The sequence below is a fragment of the Sphaerodactylus townsendi genome, linkage group LG14 (genome assembly GCF_021028975.2).
Source record: "Sphaerodactylus townsendi isolate TG3544 linkage group LG14, MPM_Stown_v2.3, whole genome shotgun sequence".
NCBI lineage: Eukaryota > Metazoa > Chordata > Lepidosauria > Squamata > Sphaerodactylidae > Sphaerodactylus > Sphaerodactylus townsendi.
Window position 1 is genome coordinate 2442939 of NC_059438.1, and position 27533 is coordinate 2470471.

The 27533-nt window shown below is 41.8% G+C and overlaps 1 protein-coding gene across 3 annotated transcripts in view; it reads left to right on the forward strand.

Annotated features, from left to right (window-relative positions):
• CDH8 (cadherin 8) overlaps window positions 1–27533 on the forward strand; it is a 260317-nt gene that overhangs the window by 20741 nt on the left and 212043 nt on the right. For all 3 annotated transcript variants that reach the window (XM_048515478.1, XM_048515479.1, XM_048515480.1), the window contains exon 2: window positions 432–881. In XM_048515478.1, coding sequence (XP_048371435.1) covers window positions 633–881 — 249 coding nt within the window. In that variant the 5' untranslated portion in view covers window positions 432–632. The remainder of the gene's footprint in view (window positions 1–431; window positions 882–27533) is intronic.

Sequence of the window (27533 nt, forward strand, 5' to 3'; positions counted from 1 at the left end):
GTTGCAGAAGGCAGAGCCAGCCTCAAAATGGTTGTTGTATTTTCTGTATTTTCCCTCCAATCACTCCATGAATATCCTTTTGCTGTTGTGGCAGCTGCTGCCAAAGCAACATTTTAAAGAGCTGCACAACCATTGAATTTCCAGAGGCCAATCAGACCTGTTGGCCAAAAGCCCTTCCTGCCCACTTTCTAAAAAAACACTTGGCAGACATCAAGAAAGGACACCACGCTGGCAACCCCAAATCTAGTGAATAAGCATTCGTGTTTGTTAATACATAACTACATAGTAAACTGTAGCTCTTGGGGGGAGGGGGTTGCCCTTCCCCATTTCTAAAATCAATTAAGAATCTGAGGAGTAGAAAACACACTGGCCCAATTATTTTATCACTAACAGTTTTCTTTCTCTCTCTCTCTCTCTCTCTTTTTTTAAAGGAATCTTTGAGAACAAAAAAGCCCAACGGGAGTTTGCTTCTACGAGCTAAACTAGCTCTATTTATGTTTACTGTGCTCTAGACTCATGGAGGAGCTATAAGAAAATCTTCTTTGCTACATGATGAATTGGATGACTGCGATGTGGAAGAAAGCAAAATAATTGTTTCATTGTCGGCGGTGATTTGCTTAGTGTGTGGAACGATGCCAGAAAGACTAACAGAAATGCTTATGGATACATGGGCTCCATTAGTAATATTATGGATTACTGTATTCCCATCCATGTACATGGCTCCGATGAATGATTCACAAGTATTAAGCAGATCCAGTAGAGGACTAAATGAAATTAATGAAGAGCAAAAAGTGTTGAACCGTTCGAAGAGGGGCTGGGTATGGAATCAAATGTTTGTCTTGGAAGAATTTTCTGGACCGGAACCGATTTTAGTTGGTCGGGTGAGTCAAAAGTCTTATTTCTTGTTTGAAATAGATATGTTTTTCATCTTTGGTAGCCTACTTGAATGACTTGACAAACTGTGGCTGCACTGAATTCACTGTGGAAAGTTTGAGCCATGTACCTAGAGCAGTGGTTCTCAACCAGTGGGTCGGCACACCTTTGGGGGTCGAACGACCCTTTCACAGGGGTCACCTAAGACTCTCTGCATCAGTGTTCTCCATCTGTAAAATGGATAAATGTTAGGGTTGGGGGTCACCACAACATGAGGAACTGTATTAGAGGGTCGCGGCATTAGGAAGGTTGGGAACCACTGACCTAGAGCGTGCTACCCAGTGACAGTTTCCAAGTAGGGAATCTGAAGAACTGAATGATATGAAGATCTAGACCTACTGGGGGGAAAATGAGGCTCTAGGTCCTCATGGCATATACCTAAGGATTAGTAGGGAATTCAAATGTGAAATTGTTCATATGGAAACCAGTATATATAACTTGTCACTAAAGCCAATGCAAGATGACTGGAGGATACCAAAAGTTGCACTGGTTTTTAGAAAGGGGTCTAAAATAGGGTCACCAGACTCAACCAGGCAATTCACGAGAGATGGGGAGGTGGGGATTTAGGGTGAAGGGGAAGGAGATAGGTGTCGCTGGTGTGATGGTTCCACTTTTGCTGCCATCTGGAAGTGACAAAATTGCATTAGGGGTGATGCCATTAGAGTTTCTCCCAAAATGACGGTGTCATTCCTGGGTCACGCTGGAAGAGGCGTTGTCATGCTGGGAAGAGGGATCACCTGCCCCCCACTACACGTCTCACAGTTTCTTCCCATTGCCCATCAGAGTGACTTGGGCAGAAGTGGAGGAGAGGATGGAGGTTTCCCACCACAAGAGAGCAATTGGGAACCCTAGTCCCAAGGGGACCTAGGAAACTACAAGCTAATATCTGTCCCAAGTTGATGAATAGAAACTTTGGTCAAAGATAGGTAGTCTTGTGTTGCCACATTGGTCCATGGCTCTGTTGGGATTCTCAGGTTTGACAGTGCATCTGTTGGGCTTGTTGGTTGTGTTTTCATTGGAGGCTTTTTGGCAGTTGTTGTTCTTAGCATTTGACTTTGGGCTTCTTTGAAAATTTTCCCCTGGTAACATTGGAGACAGGTACAATGGCTAGGGGGCACCTTGTTTAGGGTCCCATAGAATTTGACCTCTGTATGAAACACAAGGAGTCTTTGGTGGACAGGCAGCACTAGGTACTCTGCAATTTTGGTGGCATGTGTTGGAAAAAAGCCAATCCAGCCCTCCTGAAAAAAAATCCTCCTAGAAAGTAATAGAATCCAAATAATCCCAGAATCCTGAACAAAATGCAAACTTGAATCCTAAAACAGTATCAGGAGATTCAGATCCCCCCAAACACTAATGATCTCGGTTGCTGGCAATGGGGCTTGCTTCTGAGTAAACCCTCCTAGGATTGTGATTCACCCATTTGAAGCGTTTCACGGTTGCTTCACCAAGCTTAATCCTGAGTAACGCGCGCCTCGGGGCCAACCGTTTTTTCTAAACTAAAACCTCAGTATTCAGGTTAAATTGCCGTGTTGGCACTTTGTGATAAATAAGTGGGTTTTGGGTTTTAATTTGGGCACTCGAAAAGGTTCACCATCACTGGGTTAGGCCTTTCCTCTTGAAAAGGTTCACCATCACTGGGCTTTCCTGAAATCCAAATCTGAAAAAAATACTCAAGTTTTTTGTAGGTACCTATCATGAAATCACAATATCCAAATCCAAGAAATGCTGATAAATAGTGGTTAAACATGTCAGATTAGGTTCTGGGAGACTCAGGTTTGAATCCCCAGACATGCCATGGAAGCGTGCTGGGTGACACTCTCTCAGCCAAACCTGCTTCACAGGGTTGTTGTAAGGATAAACGGAGGAGAGGAAAATGATGTATGTTGATTTGGATCCCCATTGGAGGGAAAAGCAGGGTATAAATGAATTAAATAATAAATCCTGACATAAAGGTGGGGATCAGTAGACTTTCTTTGTTCCATTCCTTTCTTCATTCAGAATATATTTCTCTGTAGCATTCTACTCCTCCTTTATTCTGGTTTAACTAGAAGAACAACTAAAATTGGCAACTTGTCATAGCTTTTAGTTCCTTCATGTTATCAAACATCATGTGACATTGATAAAATCTGGTTCAAAAAAGCAACTTTGCTGAGATAGTACATATGGCTGTCTCAATATATTTATCATGTGGTTTAAGCATTGGAGTAGAATCTGAGTGAGAAACAGTTTGACACTCCTGTCTGCCGTGGAAGATTTGTAAACATGGAAGGAGTTCATAAACTGCTTTGAGATTTCTTACAGTTGAGAAAAGCAGGTTAGAAATCCAAACTCTTCTACTTTAAAAACTAGAGAGAACTTAATTCCATCAAGATAGGGTTTCTTTCCTATCTTTTTATATTAAGTTTTCATCAAGGTACATAGGCATATAAAAGGTACATGAGCCCTTCGGGGATAGGGCGGTATACTAATAATAATAATAATAATAATAATAATAATAATAATAATAATAATAATAATAATAATAATAATAATAATAATAATAATAATAATAATAGGGCAGAAAAATCCTTATAGCTGAAGGAATGGATAGCTATAGCAGGAGTTATGTACCTAATGCAGAAATAACCATTTAGTGGGGTTCTGATGGGTTTGTTCTGCTTGGGCGGTAAGACTGAATGATTTGGATCTCTGAAAGTTGGGCAGAAATTCAGAGAGGAGTATTTCAGAAGCAACCACAGCTGGAAGAAAGATGGAGGAAAGCAGGCAAGAAACTAGGTAAGAATTGCTATTGTTGAGATGTATAGGTATATTTAAATGATAGCTCTTTGTCCCAATGACTAGATAAACTGAGTTCTGATGCAAAAAAAAATCTAATATAAGGATTCTTCCTGGAGAGAAAAAAATATCTTCTATTTTTAATTGGTAGTGATATTGTGGCAGATTGTTATGTTCCCATGGAATCCAAGGACAGAGACAAAGACAGAGTAAAACTGATAAAGAGTTAGGTGGAACCCTTCAATCTTATTGTCAATCACACTGCAGAAAACCCACAAACCACTTATGCCATCAAAAGTCTTCAAAGCCACAATAAGAAATATTCTGAGCAGCAAAAACACTCTAGTGGGCCTTAAGCATCTTCATCCACTGAAAACCACCCCTTCCCTTCTATCAAAACCAAGGAAACAGGGTCACTGATTACACACAAAGCCACTGCATAGATAGCATGTCTTGGATTATATAAACTGTAGGGAGGCTGTGCTGCATATTGTACAGTTTTGATGTGTTTGTCCCCAAAATTATTATTTCGGGCCCTGGAAATGCTTCCTGGACAAGGCTTTAGTTGGGAAAGCATCACCTCCTTTGATCCTGTTAATTGCCACGGGCAGTTTCATGAATATTACTTTGCTTGGTTTTGTCAGAATGAATTATTCACATGGGCAGTCTTAAGAAGTCAGAGTTCTCACTTGATGTCACAATGTAAATTAATCCACAGATCTCAAGAAGTGATGGCATCATTGAGGGATAATGAAGTCAGCCAAGAGCAAGGGTGGTGTTTCTTACCCAACTCACATGTGTATGGCTAGAGGGTTGGGTGTTTCATACTAATGGGAGGATATCGTGTAGTCAATGTGATCTGGTGACTGAGGACACAAAACCAGTTGTGAAGGACAAGCAAGGGAAGACAATAGAAACTACTGGTTAAATCTAGAGAGGGTTAAAAAAAGGCTTATCTAATTACAGAAAATTCCATCCATAGAGTTCCTGGATATTCCTACAGCTACCGAGTAGTGACAAAGGGTAGCTCTAGAAATCACCAGGACTTCTGTGGACTGATCTTGCTGTAAGTAAATGAGAATTTTTTTTGGGGGGGGGATGCTGCCCCCTCCAACCCTTGGACCCATAAAAGCTCCTTCACCCACTAGTGCAACTAGGGGGTAGAGGTCTCGAGCCCCAGGCCCCACTTCTTTGGGGGTGCATTTGTTTGCCCCCCCAAGCTGTGCCCTGGTTCAGAACTCCTCACAGATTTCAGGACTGGGAACAGTTGAAGGCTGGAGAACCGGGCTCACCCTGACTGCTGCAATCTCCATGAAGAGATTGCGAGTGGGACCACCCCATCCCCATGTGAAGGTCAGATGTGGGGCTGGCCCCACCCAATCTCCACATGGAGATGGGAATAGCAAGGGCCTATTTTAGCCTGGCTCAGGCCAGGTACGCATCCAGCTCTAAGATCCAAGCCTGGCCTCAGCTGACCTCACACTGAAGCTGGTTGTTCTCATCTCTCTAGCTTTATGCTGTTGGCTTCGCCCACCAAGCTTCACCTCCAACCCAATAAGGAGCTTGGGAGGCAGAGCCAACAGTATAAAGCTAGAGGGATTACAGCAGCAGGCTTCAGTCTCAGCCTGACTGAGGCCAGGCTTGGATCAACCTCTAAGGTGCAGGCTGCAGCTTAGAGCAGGATCCAAGCCTGGCCTCAGCCAGGCTTAAATGGGCCCTTGCTGCTCCCATGTCCAGGTGGAGATTGGCTCACCCCATTCAAAATTTCTACATGGTGATTGCAGGCAGGGTGAGCCTGACTTAACTGTTCCTTTTACTCAGCAGGGGGTGGAATACTGCTGTGGGGGTGGTGCCTGGGTTAGCCTCAGGTGCCATTTTAAGTAGATATACCTCTGCCTTCTGCCCATGTGTCCACAAGGGATTATTGCTTGTTCCCCTTTTCAGGAAAAAAAATGAACAGTTGTTTCTTGAGCTCTCCCTTTCTCTAGTGCTATGGAACAGCCTTCCAGAGGATATGAAAAAGGGCTTTGACTCCCTTTGTTAGACATAGACTTTATTCTGCTTCTATTAAACTTATCTTTGTTGCATTCTTGTGATGTGATATAGAGGTTCTTCTTACTGATAGCTTTGGGTCTATTACCCATTCCTACATTAAAAAAAAAAGTACAGTGAGTTTTTCAGGACCTCTGCTGAAAATAAGGAAACTATTATGGAAATAATTAGCTGACATGTTCTAAGTCAGTGTAATTTTGATACTCCTGTGTTTGCTTACGTGTCTGTTGTTGGGAAGATGAGGCAAGGTAATATTATCCCTGTTTTTCTTAATCAATTATTATCTAACTTGTTTTATTGTTATTTTTTTATCAATTTCTGCATTTTATGTATGTTCAGTTTTTCTAAGATTATAAAAGCCTTTGCAGTAAATTACTGCTACTACATAGCTAATGCTTTTGTAGAAAGGAAAAAACCGGGGCTTCTGTAAAAGAAATGCAAAGAGTGACAATGCATATATTTAACAAAATGAAGATTGAAAATGGCAGATGGCTTTGTAGATTAATTTGGTTGTCATCGTCCTTCTGAAAACTGAAATTGTAGCATAAAGAGAAGAAGGATCCGTAATGGCTGTTAGACGTAAGTTATCTGTTTGCCAGCTCCAGAGTTAATAATTAAGTGAAACCATGTTACTGGATACACATGATTATAGTTAGTTGCAAAATGGCCCTTCATGTCACTCTCATCTTGTTCTATGGGGGGATTAGACATGAGAAAACATTTGCAACATTGTTTCTTTTTATATCCCTTAGTAGTTTCAGTTTTCCACTTTTTAAATCGGTTTTATAGATTTCTTCGTATTGTGCATGCATATTTATATGCAATTTGTATGGTGTGCGTGTGCAGTGCATGTCACTCATACGTCTAATGAAGCCTGGTGCCCATAGCATGATGTTCACAATGCCTTTCCTGGTGTGGTGCCCATAGCATGATGTTTGCAACACCTTTCCTGGCACTACCCAATTGCTTTCAAAAATGGAGTGGGACTAGGGAAATCGGGATGCTATTTGCCGTGCCCTTGAATATACTTTGAATAGGAAATGCAACCAAGTTTTGGTAATGTATAACAAGACAACTGGGAACTCATACACTTTTCAGGTCACTCAGCTCTGTAATGGAAAACTGAAGTTAGAAGTTGGTACAATTAGTATGACTGTCCAAACACTGAAAACCATTTAAAATGTGTTGGGACCAATAAGGAATTCATCAAACCTGGAAGGAGAAAAAAAAGTTTAGTTACCTGATCATTTGAAACAAATACCGACTGGATCAATGGCTTGATCCTTCAAGAATGAAAAGAATAGCAATTGGTTCAAAACCACTCAACAGAGGACTCAAAGAAAGCACTAGTCAAAGGAGGCAGTGACAGTGAATGTGTATATATATTCGAGCCCTCCGGGGAAGAGGCGGCCTATAAATCTAAAATATAAATAAAATAAATAAAAATATATCAGACCTGTCAAGGGCTGAAGTATTCATAGTTTTAGATGTCAGGGAGAGGTTTTGACATTCAAAACTGGATGAGCCATTCAGTCACCTGATAATCTTTGGCCCACAATTTGGAAGGAATCCTCAGTATCCCTAGTACCAGTATTGGAAATATTCTCAGTGGTTTGCAGTTGCCTTCATCTGCATAGCAACCCGGGTCTTCCTTGGTGTTCTGCCAGCTCAGTATTAGCCATGGCCAACTGTGCTTAGCTTCCAAGTTCTGATGACTTCAGTTTAGTCTGGGCTATTCAGGCTGCTACCACTGTGGAATTAGAAGCTGCTAAGCCAAGCTCTCATGCTTGCCGGCTACTTTCCCCTGACTTTGCAAAGACACACCTGATTAAAGAAATAATGACAGAGAGAGAAGGACAATGTGTCATCTACAGCAAAATGCAAACTGAAAAAAAGGCTATATTTTCAGGTTGACCTTCTATAACTGCCATGCGATATATAACATCATTGGAACAATTTTGCTTTGTAGTCTAGTATAATCAAAGTGAGGTCAACATCACACAATGCCGATTTACTGTAACCTTGCTCGCTATTTTAAGACCTTTCAGTCTCAGAAGAGGTTCAGCTCTTTTGTTGGGTGGGGGGAATGTTTGTTTTTCCTCCATTATATTTTGCATACATCAAAAAGCTCTTTGGAAAATGAGCATGCCAGGAGACTTGCCCTTATTTGAATAGTCAAATACCATTAGTCAGCAGTGCCCTCCCAAAATAGCAAACAGATTACTAATACGTTTCTGACGCAAATATTGTCAATCCTTCTTGCAGTCAACCAGATGCTCGATTGTTTCCAAACAAGATGGTGGAATTGGGTCACTCATGGATCATGTTTGGGTTTCTGCATGACTGAGGGTCTCCCCCAGTACGCAGAAGAATATTCATTTGTCAAGTTAACAGGAAGAACAGGCTTCTTCCCAAGTGATCCAGTAAGGACTCCTAGGCTCATTCCGCACATGCAGAATAATGCACTTTCAAGCTGCTTTCAGGGCTCTTTGAAGCTGTGCGGAATGGCAAAAACAGTTGTGAAAGCAGCTTGAAAGTGCATTATTTTGCGTGTGCGGAATGAGCCCTAGACCGTTAGGAGGCACAGAATATCATAACTGAAGAGAGATAGATAATAAAAGGGAAATGGGAAGAAAAGGAAATCTTGCCTCTCAAATTCTGCATCTCAGTTTGAGAAGATAATTGGAGTTCAAGACAGGACCAAACAAACAGAATTTGTACAGAACTGTCAGTGTTGAGGGTGTTTTGAAGGGATTCTGGCAGTCTTTACGACAACCTTTTAAAGCTGGCCAGTATTCTTATCCTTTTTATTGCAGATGTGAAACTGAGAGGATGAGAGTGCCTTTCATGTGGCTTTCTGGTCAGTTAGCGCTGAGACAAGAGACACAGCGGCAAACTCCTGGATCATAGCACAGCCTCTTACGCAGCAGTCCTAAGTAGAGTTAAACCCTTCAAAGCATATTGATTCCAAGAGGGTATAAATCTGTTCACTGTTGCTCTGTTAGCCGCTCAGCTGCATCCTGTAGCAGCCTTATCAACTCTTATCCCTGTCTTGGTCTAGATTTCTCTTCTTAATTCTCATATGCATATCCCCCATCATTTACATATACACATCTTAAGAATAGAAGCCGAGATGATTTTTAAAAGGGGAGGGGAAGAACTCAAGATCATTCAGTCTGGCTTTTTTTTTTTTAAAAAAAAAGTCACTTGATGCATATTCTGAATAAAGTTTCTCAGCCTGGACCCCCATTCCCTGCTGCCACTTTACAGGGAGTGGGGCTGGGGGGGGGGGGATTAGAAGTGAAGAATTTGGAGCTGTGCTGACATGCAACATCAAATCTTATGCAAAACTAGAAGTGATGTCACCATGTTGGGGTGAAGCTGCATCCTGACACAATGCCATCACTTCTTTTCTCTTTTCCACTGAAGATTACAGTGTGGTCAGTTGTGGTGCAGCAGTAAAGAAAAAAAAAGTATGCTTCCACATTAGAAAATAGTCCTGGATGAAGATGAGAATTAACATTCATTTTTAAGCACTGCCTTTGTCAAAACTATTATTCTGTGCTTTACTAAACAAGGTATTTTGATACAAGAACATTTATAGTACATTGAATGATTATCAGCATTACTTGCCTTTTGCAAACTGTCTCCTCTGTTCCCATGCCTGACTTCTCTGATACCTCTGTCGTTTATGTCTTCCCCACCCTCCCTGGCCATTCACGGAGCTTCTGCTGAGGCCTTATCCTGGCTTCCTTTGATTGCCTTGCTGTTTTCTTTCAATAGTGTATATGCACTGCAGGCCTTATCATTCATTCATTCATTCATTCATTCATTCATTCATTCATTCATTCATTCATTCATTCATTCATTCATTCATTCATTCATTCATTCATTCATTCATTCATTCATTCATTCACTCATTCGATTTCTATCATGCCCTTTCCTGACCACGGTCAGACTCAGGGCAGCTAACAACAAATTCAACAATTGAAACACATTATATATAACATTCTACTTAAATTCTCCTTAATGCTATCAATCCTATTTAAAAAGTCCAGATTCACTTTAAAAGCCTTATGTGTAACAGTAAATTGATCAAAAGAGGGGTGGTGGGAGAGAAAAGGGAGAAGGCAATTAACGAAGAATATACAGATCAGAAAAAAAACGGGGAATGCAAGGATGTAGAAATGGGATAGGTGGTTTGGGTAGGTAGGTCAGTATTTTGGACCACCATGAAAGCAACAATTATATTTTGTGCTGCTCTATAAAGTATGTAAATGGACTTAAACCAAGGAAGAGAACATCTGTATCAAGCTCTTGAACTGACTGGGAAAGCCAGTTTTGAGTTCAGCCACCCACCCACCCGTCTCCTGACTTCCTTCTTTTCCTTTGTCAGATGGATGTTTGCTCTTGTATACCATATGTGTGCCATTTCCTTAGCAGACAAGAAGGGATAGAATGCGATAATATTGCAAGCACTTCTTCACCACCATGTTAAATCACCAGCCACTAGGCATTATGGCATCATTAAAGCATTCCGTCTTCCTTTAATTACCCTAATTATTCAAATGTATTAGTAAACACAAAGGGGAAGAAAATGCCGAGATAAACCTGACAGACGTATCCATTTTCAAGAAGTATTTTGTGCGGCAGTGGCTGTCTTGTTTTGCTGCAATTCTTTTCTTTTCTTTTTTTTTATTTGCTGGGACCTCTTTACAGTTTCAGCACTCTCTAGAACAGATGGAAGAAAATAAAACTTGCTTCCAAGGAATGGAGTGTTGGATCTGTTCCTGCATTGATAATGTTCTTGGACTTATTGTCTGCATCCTTTCCCTTTATCATTCTTACAAAACTACCCAGCTATATTTTTGGAAGTGGAACTCAGCTAGTGTACATGCAGAGAACCCCTCTTGAGCAAAAGAACGAGGCAAGGTATGCCTGAAGCCAGGTTAATGCAGGCAGGGCCAGCACTTGAATTTTCCATTCTTCCTTTCTAATCACATAAGAACAAGACAGCTGGATCAGACCAAAGTCCATCTAGTCCAGCTCTCTGCTATTCGCAGTGGCCCACCAGGTGCCTTTGGGAGCTCACATGTAGGATGTGAACGCAATGGCCTTCTGCGGCTGTTGCTCCCGATCACCTGGTCTGCTAAGGCATTTGCAATCTCAGATCAAGGAGGATCAAGATTGGTAGCCATAAATCGACTTCTCCTCCATAAATCTGTCCAAGCCCCTTTTAAAGCTATCCAGGTTAGTGGCCATCACCACCTCCTGTTGGCAGCATATTCCAAACACCAATCACACGTTGCGTGAAGAAGTGTTTCCTTTTATTAGTCCTAATTCTTCCCCCCAGCATTTTCAATGAATGCCCCCTGGTTCTAGTATTGTGAGAAAGAGAGAAAAATTTCTCTCTGTCAACATTTTTTACCCCATGCATAATTTTGTAGACTTCAATCATATCCCCCCTCAGCTGCCTCCTCTCCAAACTAAAGAGTCCCAAACGCTGCAGCCTCTCCTCATAGGGAAGGTGCTCCAGTCCCTCAATCATCCTTGTTGCCCTTCTCTGCACTTTTTCTATCTCCTCAATATCCTTTTTGAGATGCGGCGACCAGAACTGGACACAGTACTCCAAGTGCGGTCGCACCACTTCTTTATATAAGGGCATGACAATCTTTGCAGTTTTATGATCAATTCCTGTTCTAATGATCCCCAGCATAGAGTTTGCCTTTTTCACAGCTGCCATGCATTGAGTTGACATTCCCATGGAACTATCAACTAAGACACCCAAATCCCTTTCCTGGTCTGTGACTGATAGCACTGACCCCTGTAGTGTGTATGTGAAGTTTGGATTGTTTGCCCCTATGTGCATCACTTTACATTTATCTACATTGAACTGCATTTGCCATTTCTGAGCCCACTCACCTAATTTATCAAGGTCCGCTTGGAACTCTTCGCAATCCTTTGTGGTTCTCACCACCCTACATAATTTGGTATCATCTGCAAACTTGGCCACCACGCTACCCACCCCTACTTCCACGCTACCCACTCAAAGCTGGTATGCAGAAATGTGCATAATAACTGCAGCGGCTGATGAAGACTTGCTTGTGGGGATGAATCATCACATATCCTGTAAGATAGGGCAGGTTTTACACATAATCTGATGCACAGGAATACTTAGAGTGGACAGTTTACAGATTCACTGGTCAGTGGCCTGATATACAAGTCTGTAGAAATAATTTGCAAAGTGGATTTTTCGCTGCCTTCCCTATCTTCTCAAAAGCCTGGTACCAAACCTGAAAATCTTCTGTAATGAAATGCATTACATGGATGGGATGGCATGCAGGAAAGAAGAGGAGTTAGGAGAAATTGCTTACTTCTTCCACTGGCAACTTGCGCTGATGGAAGTGAGGGGTGCTATTTTTCTCCACCGCTCACTGTAATCCCTTCTTTTCTATGGTGATTTTAATTTGGGAGGGTCAGGAGGGACTCGGTATTTTAAAGGAAGAAGAGTACACATGATTTTCACATGAAGTTGCCTTATGCTGAATCAGATCTTTGGTTCATTAGGTCAGTGTTATCTGCTGCATCTGGCAGTGTCTAAGTCAGTAGCTTTGTTCATATTTATTTTATTTATTTATTAATTAAATTTATAAGCCGCCTCATCCCCGAAGGGCTCGAGGCGGCTCACAACATGGCTGTTTCCAACAGCAATTTAATACAACATGTTTTTTAATCACTTGCATATTCTAGTTTCAGGTGATCAGCACCTGTAAGTAGATTACGGCTGATTTCACATGTGCCTGCAATGGTATAAGGGATGTTTCCCGTTGTTTTGAGAACGTGTGCATGCCGAAGCCGCTTGATGGAGCCTGTGATAATGGTTCTCTATCATGACTCCTGCCATATCAGCAGAAGCTTCTTCTCTGTTTAGGTGACATTTGATCTGTGCCATTTGCACTAAACCCAAATGGTACATTGCAAGGAAGCATTCCAAAAGAAACATGGGAAGCCGTGGGAGTGCTGAGGATATTGCTGAAGATCCATATGAATAATCTTCACTTGAATATTCTATATTTGTTGCATTGAAATAATTATTTTGTACAGTTTATGATCCGTTAATATATAAATGCAGCCTGCAAGCCATTTATGGTGCCCTACATAAGAAAATAAAACAAGCCAGCTGCATCAGACCAAAGTCCATCTAGTCCAGCTCTCTGCTACTCGCAGTGGCCCACCAGGTGCCTTTGGGAGCTCACATGCAGAAGGTGAAAGCAATGGCCTTCTGCTGCTGCTGCTGCTGCTCCCGAGCACCTGGTCTGTTAAGGCATTTGCAACCTCAGATCAAAGAGGGTCAAGATTGGTAGCCATAAATCGACTTCTCCTCCATAAATCTGCCCAAGCCCCTTTTAAAGCTATCCAGGTTAGTGGCCATCACCACCTCCTGTGGCAACATATTCCAAACACCAATCAGTGGTGGAACTCAGTGGGTTGCGTCCAGCCATTTCTTTTTTTTTATCTTACCTGAGTCTCTTCCTTATTACAGCCTCCATCCCTCATGGCTTTTGGCCACGAAGTTTCCATGATTCTCAGCATAACTTTTAGGGTGGACAAAGGGCTCTGTCTTTCTTCAACAGCAGAATGAAAAAAAAACTGGATCTAACCTAGTAACCTTTTGGTTTTGTTTCCTATCTTGGAGTGTAGAATCAAAGAAGCTTTCAAGTATATGGACAACTCAGCTAATGGATAACCTATATAAAATTAAAAGTGAAAGACCTATAAAAAGTAATAAGTATAAAAATATCCTTATACCGCTAGAATAATTGTCAGTTCAGATGCCATAAATGTGTCTCCGTCCACTTGTATCATTGGCAGACTAAGAAATCTGTCTCTTGTTTGTGAATTCAGGCAATTCAGAATCCCGTATGTAGGGACTTATATGTGCCAATAAACATTCAAATCAGCACAAATAACACATGATTCCATTTCTTACGTTTGTCAGCAATCTGGAAGACACCACCTCCTAAGAACAGGAAATGTACTTAATTTGATGCCGAGGGCACTCAGCAGCACCTTGCAAAAGGCAGTTAGCCCTTCAGAATCTGTTTTACCTATAAACCCATTTTATTTCAAATATTGAACCTGCTGGAAACCTACACATGAGCCGCTTTCAATCACCATTGCCTAAAACACAATGACATGTGAAACAAGAAGAACAGACAGGAATTTGAGCAAAGGATGCCTCAAAGCAGGCCGTTCGAAAAATGTTGAAAGACTTAACTCATTCACTCCAGCCACATTTCTCTCTTGTATAACCATGGAGCTATAATACTGTATAGCTTTGAGCTATAAAGGTACCCTGGAAAAGTCATGCTGCAAAATATTCTACTTTGGAAAAGCTGTTCAAAAATAGTCACTTGTTCTCAAGATGAATCATGAGTCCACCTTGCGTCTCGGCAAACAAGGTGGACTGGAACAGGCCAATTCAATCGGAGGCAAACTTTTTTCTTGCCCAAAGACAGTCTCCAACAGGGGCCTGCAACAAATCAAGATCTGTCCTCATAGCCACTCGTTCACTTGTTCATTTGCCAATGTTATACATGCCCTCCAATGTCAGCAGTGCCCTTCTACTCGAACATTGCACATATAGCTCAGTCCCTCCTGTCTGCGTGATCTCTGCAGATACATACACTTCATACACTGCAGAAACGAATGTTCTCATGTAAAAAAAAGATAATACAACCCCCATGCATGTTATGTAAATACTTTGAACCTCAGAAATAATAGTCCCTGAAATGAATTCATCAGCATTTGCTTCTCTGTATCCTGAAATTAGATGCGTACTTTGGGAGCATTTAGAAGAGTCATGTGGGACTGGCATTAATGCAAATGTTGACATTCATGAAATTTTGGACTTACAACAAAAACATTATATATTATACGTACATGGGAAGTGAAATGGTCTACTACAGCCTGATCTCATCAGATTTTGGAACCTAAACTAGGTCGGTGCTTGGCAGTGAGACCTCTGAGGAAGACTCTGCAGAGGAAGTCAATGGCGAACCACCCCTGCTTAATCATTTGACTTGAAAACCCTGTGGGGTTGCAGTAAGTTGAGCTGACTGGTCAGCATTTTACACATACAATATACATACATTGAAAAGATTGACAGCCCCATCCAAGAGGCGGGCACCCTGCTGCAGCGCTGCAGCCACCCCCAACCACAGTCGCCAAAGAAACTTCCTAGTGGCATCAGGAGGCCTGAAAAGTGAAAAATCCTCCCGGCTGCCGAGAAGCCTCACTAGATGTACTCTCACTAGATGTACACTGTCCATGCATTTGGGAGTGAGCTGTTTATCAAAAGTTGTTGTTGTCGTTGTTGTTGTTGATGATGATGATGATGATGATGATGATGATGATGATGATGATGATGATAATAATAGGGTAGCTTAAGTCTCAATTCCCAGCTGCTGGCATAACACCGCAAATGAAACACCCCCCCACCCCCGGTCATGCCCTGGCCTTGTTACATTTTGGGGTCTGGGATGCTGGTGCCATGTCTAATGCTGGGTGGGGGGGATGGGGGCAGTAACATGCCAGCAGAATCACTGCTTTGCTGGGGTAAGTGCCCCAGAGCGGGCAAATCAGCTGGCATAGCCGTGTACTGCTTCCATCAGTGGATTCACCACACTCCCCCCGCCCCAGGTGGGGCTCTGAATCATACCAATACCCCTGCTTGTTTTATAAAAATTACCAAAATCAAGTAGCAGTGCAATTGCAAACAGAGATACACCATTGGAAGCTCAGTGCCTTCAGTGGGTTTAGAAGAGTAATAATTATGTTTAGGATTGCGTAACTTTTTAATAGCCTGCCTGCCTGCCTGTTGCATGGATTTTAGCCCAAATGTGCAAATAAACAGCTATCTTTTTTTCCCACCAAGTTTGGCAAAGTCTACGATGACAATGAACTTGGAAAATACTGGCAACCTCTTTTGCCTGCAGAACAATATGCCTCTCAATTGTTTTTCCCTGTGGACTTAAATATAACTTTTTCTTGATGTACCACTGCTATATGTTTGGCGCGTCTTCTGCGTGCATTCACAACTCAGTGGCAGATGTGTGAAGTCGTCTGCAGTGCATCAGATGTCACTGTTCTTTCTCTGGTGACAACTGCAGAATTCACAAAGACTCAGATGAAATAAAGCAAAGACGCTAGGTGAGGGCACACATGGCAATAAAACGTGGAGGCGTATTATTGTGGTTCTCATTTGCTGGCATTATGGAGCCCCAGGTAAACGTAGAATGTGCATAATTGGCAATGTGTTAAATGGTGCTGGGCCCAATTTAATAGGCAGTCATTTTCTGAGTAAAAACAAACCAACTAGCATATTTAGTTTATGCAGTACAGTTACAGTTTATGGTTTGGGATGCTAGACAAAAAACGGCAAAAGTAAATACAAAAGGGTTTGGAAGTGACAAAACCCTTTTATTTTTCATTCCTTGAATCAATATTGAATAATTCAACAGTAGGACCCAGACTCAAAGGAGCTGTTCTGACAAACAGATTGATGCTTTTTCTGCTGTATGTTTCTCTGGTATCTATTGTTACTCCGAATGCCACTCCAAGAATTCTCCAGTAACTTATGGAAATTGGTGTGTTGTTTGCTCTTACCCATCAGATGGGCAAAGCCAGAAGAATTCCTAAAACTAGAACTGCTAGAACTGTAATTGTCTTGCCCATGGCTAATGACCGTAGTGTGGGGCCAGGCCCGCGTCTCTGGTCCTACACAGCTGAATTAGTTTAAGAAAAACTTAAAGTTAGAAAACACCCAAGAAGCAATTTTGAAACAGAAGATAAGTTTACTGGACAGCATAAGTATCTGACCAGGGTGTCCCCTTAAGGGTAAGAGGCACACCCTTGATACAAAGGGACCAATTTTTATAGACGCAAAAATACAGACGTCACACAATCATCATCATAAGATTTATGTACATAGTCCATACCTCTTTCACGTGCTACAAGCATGTACTTTCAAATCCCATTGGATAGAACTGTCTCCTGGTCACATGAAGACAGCCTCTTATTCTACATGTATTCACATTCCTTCTGTTCATGCCCCTCTCTGCCCATATGCAGAGGGGCAGCAATAAAACTAGCTTCTGCCTTCAAGAATAACTTGTTCTTCTGTTTTTCTAAGTTTTACTCCCAGAGAGAGATATGTCCTTAAGCTATGTAGCATTCCTTAGGATCATAAAACTTTTCTTTACCAGTTAGAAATGATTTAACTTCAAATGATTTTACCTGTTAACAAATATTGATTCTAACAACAATTATACCTTCGATTCTAAGACAATAGAATTATGATCAAATACAAATAAATGTGAATCACTCATTATCATTTCTGTGTTCATTCAACATAAATAGAAAAACACTTTTTCCTTATTTAATTAATCACACTGATTTAGCTATCCCCTATTGCTGGTTCTTACCCAGAAAAACAAAGTCATAAATTTATAAATTAGTTACAAGACCTCAAAGATGTCTTTCTGTACTTGCCTGCATCTTCACTGAGAAGCTGCTAACATGCAGGCCTGCTGGTCTCTATACAGAGAACCATTTTGGTTCATCAGATCTTTTCAGGCAACTTCATTAATTCATTCAGGCAACTTCCATGTTTCTTGATTAAATACAAATTTTATACATTCTGGTCCATCTCAACAGTCGCAACTAGGATAGTGATGCCAGTCTGGTTTTAAGAACGTAGGACTAACTTGGTGTCCTCAAACCTTTTGAGCCTGTGAGCACTTTTGGCATTTTGGCACAAGATGATGAATGCAAGTCCAGAGTGGCTGCTGCAGGAGGTAGGAGCACTTGCAAAATGACCACCCCAGAAGGCGGAGCCAACCACAGAATCCCTGTCCTAGGCAGCCATTATTATTGGTATTTAATTTTGTTTAAAATCACAGCTGCCAGTTCTTTAGCTTTGTGAGGCTTTGAAGCCCCACAGCATCACATTTACAGATCTTTAAAAAAAACACAACCCTCCCCCCAACTCCCCAGAATAATCACAAAATGGCACCCAGGAAGGATTTCAATATGGACAAATGGGTTTTTAAAAAATGTTCTGCCAACATTTTCAGTGACTTGTGTGGAAAGGACCATAGTCAGCTTAGTAAACCTTGTGATGATATGTCACCACATGGGTCAATAATGACCAAGTGCTTGCAAGGGGCCTAGTGTTACCTTATAAACCTTGATGTTGATTACCAATTAAACATTTCATTACTATTGCAAGAATGAATATACATAAATTTCATTACTATTGCAAGAATGGATATACATAAATACATGCACACATATACAGAGAGAACAAGAGAGGCCCACATTATTTGTGTTTTATGACACACATTGTATTTCTTCCCTATATGCTCTAACTCTGTTCTTTACTATTTATAGTCTAAAACATGTATCATAAAGCAGTACAGAGCTGAACTGCTACCAGGTTTAACTTTGCTGTTGGAACACACATTTCTGCATTCTCTGTTATATATTATTAACTAGTGAAATGCCCATCATTGTGTTGGCTGTTAGGGGAAGTGGGTAAAAAGAAGAATTTGTATTTTACAGTTTTTGAAAGGGGAAATCTTGCTGATGACATATATGGTTCTATGTGAAGGGGTTTTTAAGGTAAAAAAAAATCATGTAAACTGTAGTCAGAAACGATTCAACTCAGGTACAAGCTTGCCATCCCAGTAAGAGGTAGTTCTATATTTCAAGGGGAGATGGTTAGTTTTCACCTCATTAGTATATCTCTAGTAAAACCAGTATTGTGTAGTTGTTTGAATATTTTCCTAGACCCAAGGAACAGCCAAGTTCAAATCCACACTAAGCCCTATAGCTCACTGGGTGACTTTAGACCAATCACTATATCAGCCTAACTGAGGCCGTTTCCGCACGGCGGCGGAAACGGCGAGGTCGGCGCATTGTGCGCCGACCCGAAGACGCTGGGACCGTCCGCATGGACGGTCCTGGAAGCAGCCGGGCAGCTCCAGCGGCGCAGGGCAGGGGGCGTGTCCCCAGGCCTCGGCGATGCGCCAGAGGCCCAGGGACAAGGTAAGTGCTGGGTGGGGGAGGCGCCATGAAGCCGGTGCCATTCGCTCGGCTGCGGCTTCACGGCGGCGTATCCCCAGAAAGAGCGCTTCCCAGCGCTCTGGGAATACGCCGGCTTCAGGCCGGGCGGGCAGCGCAAGGGCGGCGCGGCTGCGCTGCAGCGTTGCCCCCTATGCGAATGGCTGCCTGGAGATGGCGTTTTTACCGTCTCCAGGCCGTCATTTTATGCCCGTGCGGAAACGGCCCTAGCTCACAGGGATAGTTGTGAGTATAAAATTGAGGACAGGAAAACAGTATGTGTGTGTGTGTGTGGGGGGGGAAGCAAAATGTAAGATGTCAGAAGTATTTCAATAGGAATAAATAGAAGCTTTTCAGTAATGTGGGGAAAAGTAATGAGAGTTATTTGGGAATACCATTGGGAAAAGTAAGGAATAAAACAACTCCTCGTTACTGAAGATGCCAATTTTTGGAGGCTTCACATTTTCCAACAGTCTTGGCTATTACATCTTTTTCACTTTGTCCCATAGAAGTGAATGGGAAAAGTTCAGAATCATGACCATCCAAAAATTCCCACCTATTATCTGTATATGCCTATCCTGGATTTGATTTCTGTTCACACTAATATTTTATCAGCATGGAATCAGCTCCTAGAATCAATGAAACTTCCCCTCCCTCCCCTGAGCTTCTTTATGGGGAATCCAGAATCAGCAATGTGGGCTGGGGGGAGGTGGAGGAAGAACTTTAAAGGGTCTAAGATATGGAATGATCCTTGGCAAACTACACATGCATAGTATTCTGCGCAAATGTTGGTGGCAACAAATAAAGTAGTGATTGGGAGCTGTGTTTTCTGTGAAGGAGAGATAATGGTGATACAAAAGTAAACAAATACTAATGTGTCCCCTCCTCTCCCCCTGCACAGTCCATTTCATGTCCCAAGTTTCGGGAAACATGTGACCTTACTTTCACATTTCCCTGTAGTGAACCCAGAGAAGGGCACACCTGCCTCCGAATGTTGTAGGTGACAAAATATCTTCTTTCCCAGTCCAGCAGCATCCTTCAGAGAGACAGTGTGGTGTAGTAATTAAGAGCTGCCAACTCTCATCTGAGAGAACCAGGTTTGGTTGCCTGCTCCTTCACATAAAACCTGCTGGGTGACCTTGGGCCAGTCACAGTTCTCTCAGAACTCAGCCCAAACATCTCTTGCCTTGGAAACCGACCGGGCTGCCATATGTCAGTTGTGACTTTGATGGTACACTCACCGCCACAGCACCTTTGTAACCAACAAGATTTCTAGGGTGTAAGCTTTGAAGAGACAAAGCTCCCTTCATTTTATTTGACTCTAGGAACAAGTCTTGTAAGCAGGATGCTTTAGTGGCTGCAGCAAGCAGGGAACACAGCCTATTCTAGAAGAATTTACATTTCTAAAAGGTACTCTTAAGGACTCCCCTTTCTCACAGTAAGAATGGCCTTTCATTTTTAATTTGATATTTAAGGGGATGCATTCTAGAAGAAGCTCCTCCTTCAACCATAACCATTTTCAATAAGGGCACAGTCGAAGAAGAAAGGCGGGGGAGGCAGGGATGAGATAGTATCTCTTTAAAATGCAGACAATGTAAAGTTCATCCCTTAAGGCATTAGCTGGAGGAGGAAATAGCTGGGCATAGAATTGCAGACCTTTATTCTCATAATTTATTGCTTTGAGTGTTGACTCGAAGCCAAACTGCTCAAGATTGAACGGCTTAAAAACCACTTTTATTTTCTCTCTCTGAGCCTTATCTGTTGCGTAAAACTAGGAACCAGTTCACTTCTCACCAGTCCTACCGCCTGACCAAAATTCCATTGATGTTAATGGAGCTCATTTGGATGGAAGTCATGTTAATAGTTCCAACATCCATTAGGCTCATCTGAGAGTAAATCCTATTGAATTTAGTGGGATTTACAGAGAAATGTGGTCAGGATCAAGCTCTTAGATAAATTAGTGAGCAAAAGAACCATTAAGTATAATAGCGGTGTTTATGCAATATGTATCAAATTTTCAGTGTGAATTCGAATATGTTCCCCATACATACTACAACCGTGGTGGCGAACCTTTGGCACTCCAGATGTTATGGACTACAATTCCCATCACCCCTTGCCAGCATGGTCAATTGGCTATGCTGGCAGGGGCTGATGGGAATTGTAGTCCATAACATCTGGAGTGCCAAAGGTTCGCCACCACTGTACTACAAGGTACACCAGAACTGTGGTTACCAACCTTCAGGTGAGGTGTGGAGTTCTTCTGTAATTACAACTGATCTCTGTGCTACAGATTGGCTCCCCTAGAGAAAATGGGAGCGTTGAGAGGGGTAGCCTATGATATCACTTCCTTGCTGAGCTCCCTCCCCTCCTCAAACTCCTCCCTCTTCAGGTAGCAGCTCCAAATTTCCAGTAATTTACCGACCTGGAGTTGGCAACCCAAACCAAAACCACCATTATTGGAGAGAAAGTGAGATGAATCTGAGATTTGAAACAGGGGTTTTGTGACTGATGCAGTGAAACTGAAGTTATGCATGTGTTGCAATGTGCAGGAAAGGTGAAAAGCTACTGTAAAGAGCTGTCATGTACTGGTTACAGATGGGGCCTGTGACACATGCTGTAAAGCTGTGGCTCTCACTCTGTGGCTCACAGAGTCGCTCACAGTCTTGTTTGCAATTATCATCAACCCAAAGAGCCACATTAAATTTCATCTTTGGCTCAAATCCCATATCTTGGGGAGGCTTGGCGCTTACCCATTCCAGCAGCAGCTGTTTCAGGTTGGGAAGACCTTGCCCACTTTGCTGAAGCATGTAGAGCAGGTGCCACATAGAGGAATGATGCCAGAAGAGCCACAGATAGGACGCCAAAGACCTATGTGACTTCCAGACCACTGCTTGAGTATCATTACTGTACAGCCAAATCTACGAAACTAATGTTGGTTGCTGAAAAAAAGGAAGAAAATCAAATCTTTTCAATATATTGGAGTGCTAGGTGGGATTCCAGAAAACTACTATAGGAAGAGAATGGCAAGCAAAGATTTTGATGGAACTTAACAATGTCTTCCTTTACAGAAAGGGGCCTGAACAGTTTCCAGTAATCCAAGTGCTGCAAATAAATGCTGATTTATGCCGGTGGATAACCTTGGGATTGTCACTTTTTCTTTGCTGATTTCCCATACATGATTCTTAATGAGGATAAGATGGAAAAGGGGAGAACTCAGAATACTGCTGTGAATTTCTTAAATGATGAGCCATATAAAAATATACAATGGAAGCCCAGTGGCATATCAAAGACAACAAATTTATTTCTGTGTGAACTTTAGTGATTCTACTCATAAAAATCCCTACTGGACTAAATGCTGCCAAACTTTAAGGTGCCCACTGGACTTTTGTTGTGTATTGCTTCAATAGACTACTAGCTACCCCACTGCAAATATACTAATGTTCATTTCGGTATAAAATCAGGTACTTCCGTTATAATCTGGAAAATGCAATACAATACTAGAATCAACACATGAGTTTGATGATATCATTATGGGCCAGCCTTATTAACCATCTGGTTATGTCTGATACTTGCTCTCAGGCAAACTGTTGTGTGTCATTTCCAAGGAAAGATTGGAAAGAAGGAGAGAGGTATAGAACTGATCTGATCTTCTTGGGGTGTTTGCTTGCAGTGGCATGATGGATTGTGAACATGTGCTACTGTAGTAAGAGCAATGCAATAGCACATGCTCTACATAGCACATGCTCTATATTCTTGATCTTTCCCATTTGGCATGGGCATACCCATTGTATATGGAGAATGCCTTCCAGAAAGGCTGAGGGCGAGGCATTGAGGCTTAAAATTGTCAGCATATGATGCTTTGATATTTGGGAATTTAATGTTGTTAGGTGATCTGCCAGGAGGAAAAGTTTTCTGGGTAGTTTACAGTAGGTTGTTGTAGGTTGTTACAGTAGGTTGCTGCTATGACCAGACCCATCAGGTGAAGGGCCAAGTCCCAAATCCATTCTTTGAGTATTTCTTTGGCTTTCTGAAGGCCTACAGAAGGTTACCAGAAAATAACATTGTTCAGGTGGCAGGTCAAGATCTCCTGGGATTATGATGGACAGAGATCAGTTCATCTGGAGAAAATGGCTGTTTTTGAAGTGGACTGCATGGCATTATACCACAGTAAAGTCCCTCCGCTCCCCAAACCCCACCCTCCTCAAACTCCACCTCCAAATATCTAGGTATTTCCCAATCTGGAGCTTGAACCCTCGGTGTACCTGCCCAAGAAAAAGAGGGAGAGTGAACAAGCCTCCTTCCCTCATCTCACAATACTAGAACCACGGGGCATACATTGAAAATGCTGGGGGGAAGAATTAGGACCAATAAAAGGAAACACTTCTTCACGCAACATGTGATTGGTGTTTGGAATATGCTGCCACAAGAGGTGGTGATGGCCACTAACCTGGATAGCTTTAAAAGGGGCTTGGATAGATTTATGGAGGAGAAGTCGATCTCTGGCTACCAATCTTGATCCTTCTTGATCTGAGGTTGCAAATGCCTTAGCAGACCAGGTGCTCAGGAACAGCAGCAGCAGAAGGCCATTGCTTTCACCTCCTGCATGTGAGCTCCCAAAGGCACCTGGTGGGCCACTGCGAATAGCAGAGTATTGGACTAGATGGACTCTGGTCTGATCTAACAGGCTCTTTCTTATGTTCTTATCTTGCTCAACTAATAAGATACAGCTAATATTTGCATGCTTTTTATGCATTGATTTTTTGAAAAAAATATTTTAATGGATGTTTGATAGTCCATTTTTAATGGATGTTTGATATAGATATGACTAATAAATGACTATTTTCTAACACAGTGTCTTCTAGCATTCCCCTCTCAAACTGTGTTGAGGGCCAGTCATATATGTTAGAGGAAAGGAAAGACAATAAGGCCACAGCCACAAATGGTTGGAAAGTGAACTGCTGTTGTTCTGAATCAGTCTTTTGCCACTGGAACATGTAGTTGTGAATGATTTCAATAGTGCAACAATAAACACTTTGTCCTGCAATCCAGCAGTCACAGCCTCAGACCCATTATATTGCTTATACAAATATTTAGTCAGTGGCTTACATTTTCCTTTTGAAAAAAAAAGAAAGGTGGGATGGTTTCTTTTTATTAAGGTACAGCACTCTGAATGTTACGCAGATCATAGCTCGCTAGTGCTGCATTCAGTTTTCTGTGTCGCATGCCAGTGGATTCCACACACACACACACCCAGTACAAATTCAAGATTCATAGGCAAGCTGACACCCTGAGCACTGATCCGAGAGAGCTATTTTGGATAAGCAGGCATAGGACATGGTAGCTTCCTGTGCTCAAGTGATGCAGATGGTTTTGTGAACCCGATTCTACTTCCAGCGTGGGCAGATGAAGAAAAAAAAATGTGGTACGTGTCCACAAGTCAGCGCAGGGGAGAGAGATTGCCTCCAATAACTTGGCAATTACACACACACATTGCATTCAGTACGTGTGTTTGTTATGGGTCACAACACCCCTTGGGCCTAGCAGCCAGTGAGTGCTGTGAAGTGCATCTATTCATTGTTTCTGTGGAAACGGGGGAGGAGATCCTTTGGCTGCTGCTTTAAACTTTTAGTTTAAAATCCTATATTTCTTTTCACCCTTGTACTGAAAATGGCATTTTCTATCCTGCATTGCATTATTGTGATACGCCTAATAGACACAATCTGAAAACAGTCTCTTGCTATCTAGTTAATGGTCCAAAAGAGGCTCCTCTGTTTAATCTTTAGATGTGAAATAGTCAGGAAAGGTCAGCTGCGAAAGTCAAGTTATAGCTGGTTACAAGAAGGGAAAATGTATTTAATGAAAATGGGTGAACACAAATTCATTTTTTTTGGTAGTGGTGGTTCTTTTTAAATGCTGATGTACAGATTTTTTAAAAAATGCAACCTGCGTTTTTTTTAAACAATGGGAATAACCATGTCATGTTCAAATTCTGGAATAACAATTGGGATCTAGGGTTGGATACAATGGCACTTCCTCCCACTGAAAGGAGCCATTCCACATACATAAGATGGCTTCTTGGAGTGGAAGGGCACCTCTGCATCAGACCACATGGCTTCTCAAATGTCATTAGGTTAGAAATGGAGCCAACATTCGTATCCTCTACATTTCTCCTTTGATTATACCATTCTGATTTACCAGGTCTTTTTTTTTAAAAAAAATGTAGCGTAGCTGATGCATTAGGAAATCTCTCCTTTTTTTTGCTTCTGCATATTCAATTTCCAGCAGCCTTCACTGGATTGGATCCAGCCCACATTTCCACTCGATCTCGTCCAACTCTCCTTCTTACTACAGTCTGCAAACTGTACATCTTTTGTCCATGTAGTTTCCATAATTCTAAGAGCTTTTTTTGATAATCAAAGGGGCCCCCACTCTTCCTTTTTCAACAGTGGAGAAGCTGGTTGGACCTAATCCAATCCTTTCAACTAATTTGCGTCCTATCTTCTATAGCAGTAATATACAGGCATGCAATGATAATGGTGGTATGGGTGATACAAGCAGTACTGTATAGTTCAGTGTGGCATTTTGCTACACAGCATTTTGCTACACATCAGAAGGTGGCCCAGATGCTGAAGTACCTCAGTGGGAGGGGCTTAAACATGTCCTTTTATTTTTCCTTTTATTCTGCTTGCCCTTGTCTGTTCTTCCTTGTATGCAAGTCAACATCAAAACAACTTGTTCTGTTGCAAGCATGTTCTTTCAATTTTTGGCCCATTTTTTTTTAGTTATTCGGGTGGCCCATTTTTTAGCCTGCTCAGATGTTGTTATATTTAAAGATCTGGCCCATTATGCAGGTTCTCCACCTGCTGTCTGTCTATTGACTTCTTAGCCTGTATATGGTTTGCTGAAGACATCAGGGTGGCCACTGAATAAGTCTTTATTCCAACCCAGCAGGTTTCCTTTTCCTTTACCTCCTTCAGCTAGCTCTACGTTTCATTCCTCAGAATTACTCTTTTCAACTTTTCTGTCAGAGGCCTCTGCTCCTTCTGCCTTGCATCTCTATGAGGTCAGGTTAGCTCAGCCCATAACAGGTTTATGATCAGTAAAAAGAGCTGGACCTTTATGACCAAAATAATTTTTTTCCCATCAGAAAGGGTCAGAGGTTCTTCTGCCCAGACTGAAAACATTGCTATCAGAAATGAACTAGGAACTATAAAGTTGCCAAGTATGCCTGACCAGCAGCTAGGATCAGAAATAACTGGGCTAAGAGAACCTGATATAATAATCATTGAGCAAAGTTAGATTTCTCCTCACTGTTGTGGTACTGCTTACCATATTTAGATTTTTAATGATTTGTAGCAATATTGTAATGTTTTGCAGAGGTGTTTTATGTATTAAGCTTATATTCATGTTTATTTATTTGTATTTACTCTGGTCATATCTTTGAGATCTCATCTCCCCATATTGCCCATGAAGGATGCTTTGGTTGTCTGATGGAAATTTGCTGATGGTCCCTGGCCCGAATGACGTTCAGTTGGCTTCAACCGGAGCCTGGACTTTCTCGGCCCTCGCTGCAGACTGTTGGAACTCTCCGTCAGCTGACGCCAGGGCCCTGCAATACCTTGATCAGTTCCACAGGGCCTGTAAGACACAGATGTTTCACTGGGCTTTTGACTGAGGTCGTTCCATAAGTGAGTTTTCCATCTGTGGTAGCTGGCAACCCACACTCATATCAACAGCAAGTATGTATTCATACCATTAACATGGACCATTCTGCCTCCCCCTCCATCTCTTTTCTCATTCTTTAATAAACAAATAATACATAGCAGGGAAAGAGACATATTAGGCTTGGGAATCCTACGAGGGATTCTCAGTCAGATTCTCTCTCTTTAAACTTTTTGTTTTACTTTGGAGGGGGCAGGGCTGGGTCCGAGCAGTGCTGTCCCCAGCTGCTAGCTCAATTTGGATTGGGCAGTTAACCTCTTGGAAAGGGGAGGGGAGAGCATAAGTAAGGGATATTTCTAAATGGGGAAATAGTATGGGGCAAAAGTAAAAAAACAACAACATTTGTTTTGTTCCAGTCCCACCTCTTCAATTTTTAGTTTTTGAATCAAAGTGATTTTCACTGTGTTACCAACAGGATTTATGCTCCTTTCTGATAAAATAAAAATGGCTAAGCTTCTAAATGACTCTAATGTTGAAATCTCTGAAGCTGTTGCTATATTTTTACTCTGTGTACTGCAAGTTTAGCAATAATGATCTTTTTATTGTATTTGAAATTCTTGGCACTGGTTTTATGCCTAATAAAGGTTTTGGATTTGGATTTGGATCAAAGTGATGGTCTCCTCTTGAAGCTCATTGATAATGGCAGATCTGGAGATCCAGTCCCGCATCGTCCATGTAATGTACTATTTGTCCCTTAGCTTGTTCATGAAGTAGGAAAAAACTTTGACCGGGATAAAGCAGAAGGAGCAGCCTATTTCTCCCCCTTCTTGCAAATGCCTGGGCTTAGCAAAGATAGTATTCCTGGTTGCAGAATGTCAGGTCTGAGAAGAGGGAAGGGTGCCTTGTCACCAAGGTAACTGTAGAGTTTCACAACATCTTCTCTGTGAAAAGTTCCTCCAGATTCTTCCTTACCTTCCCATGCA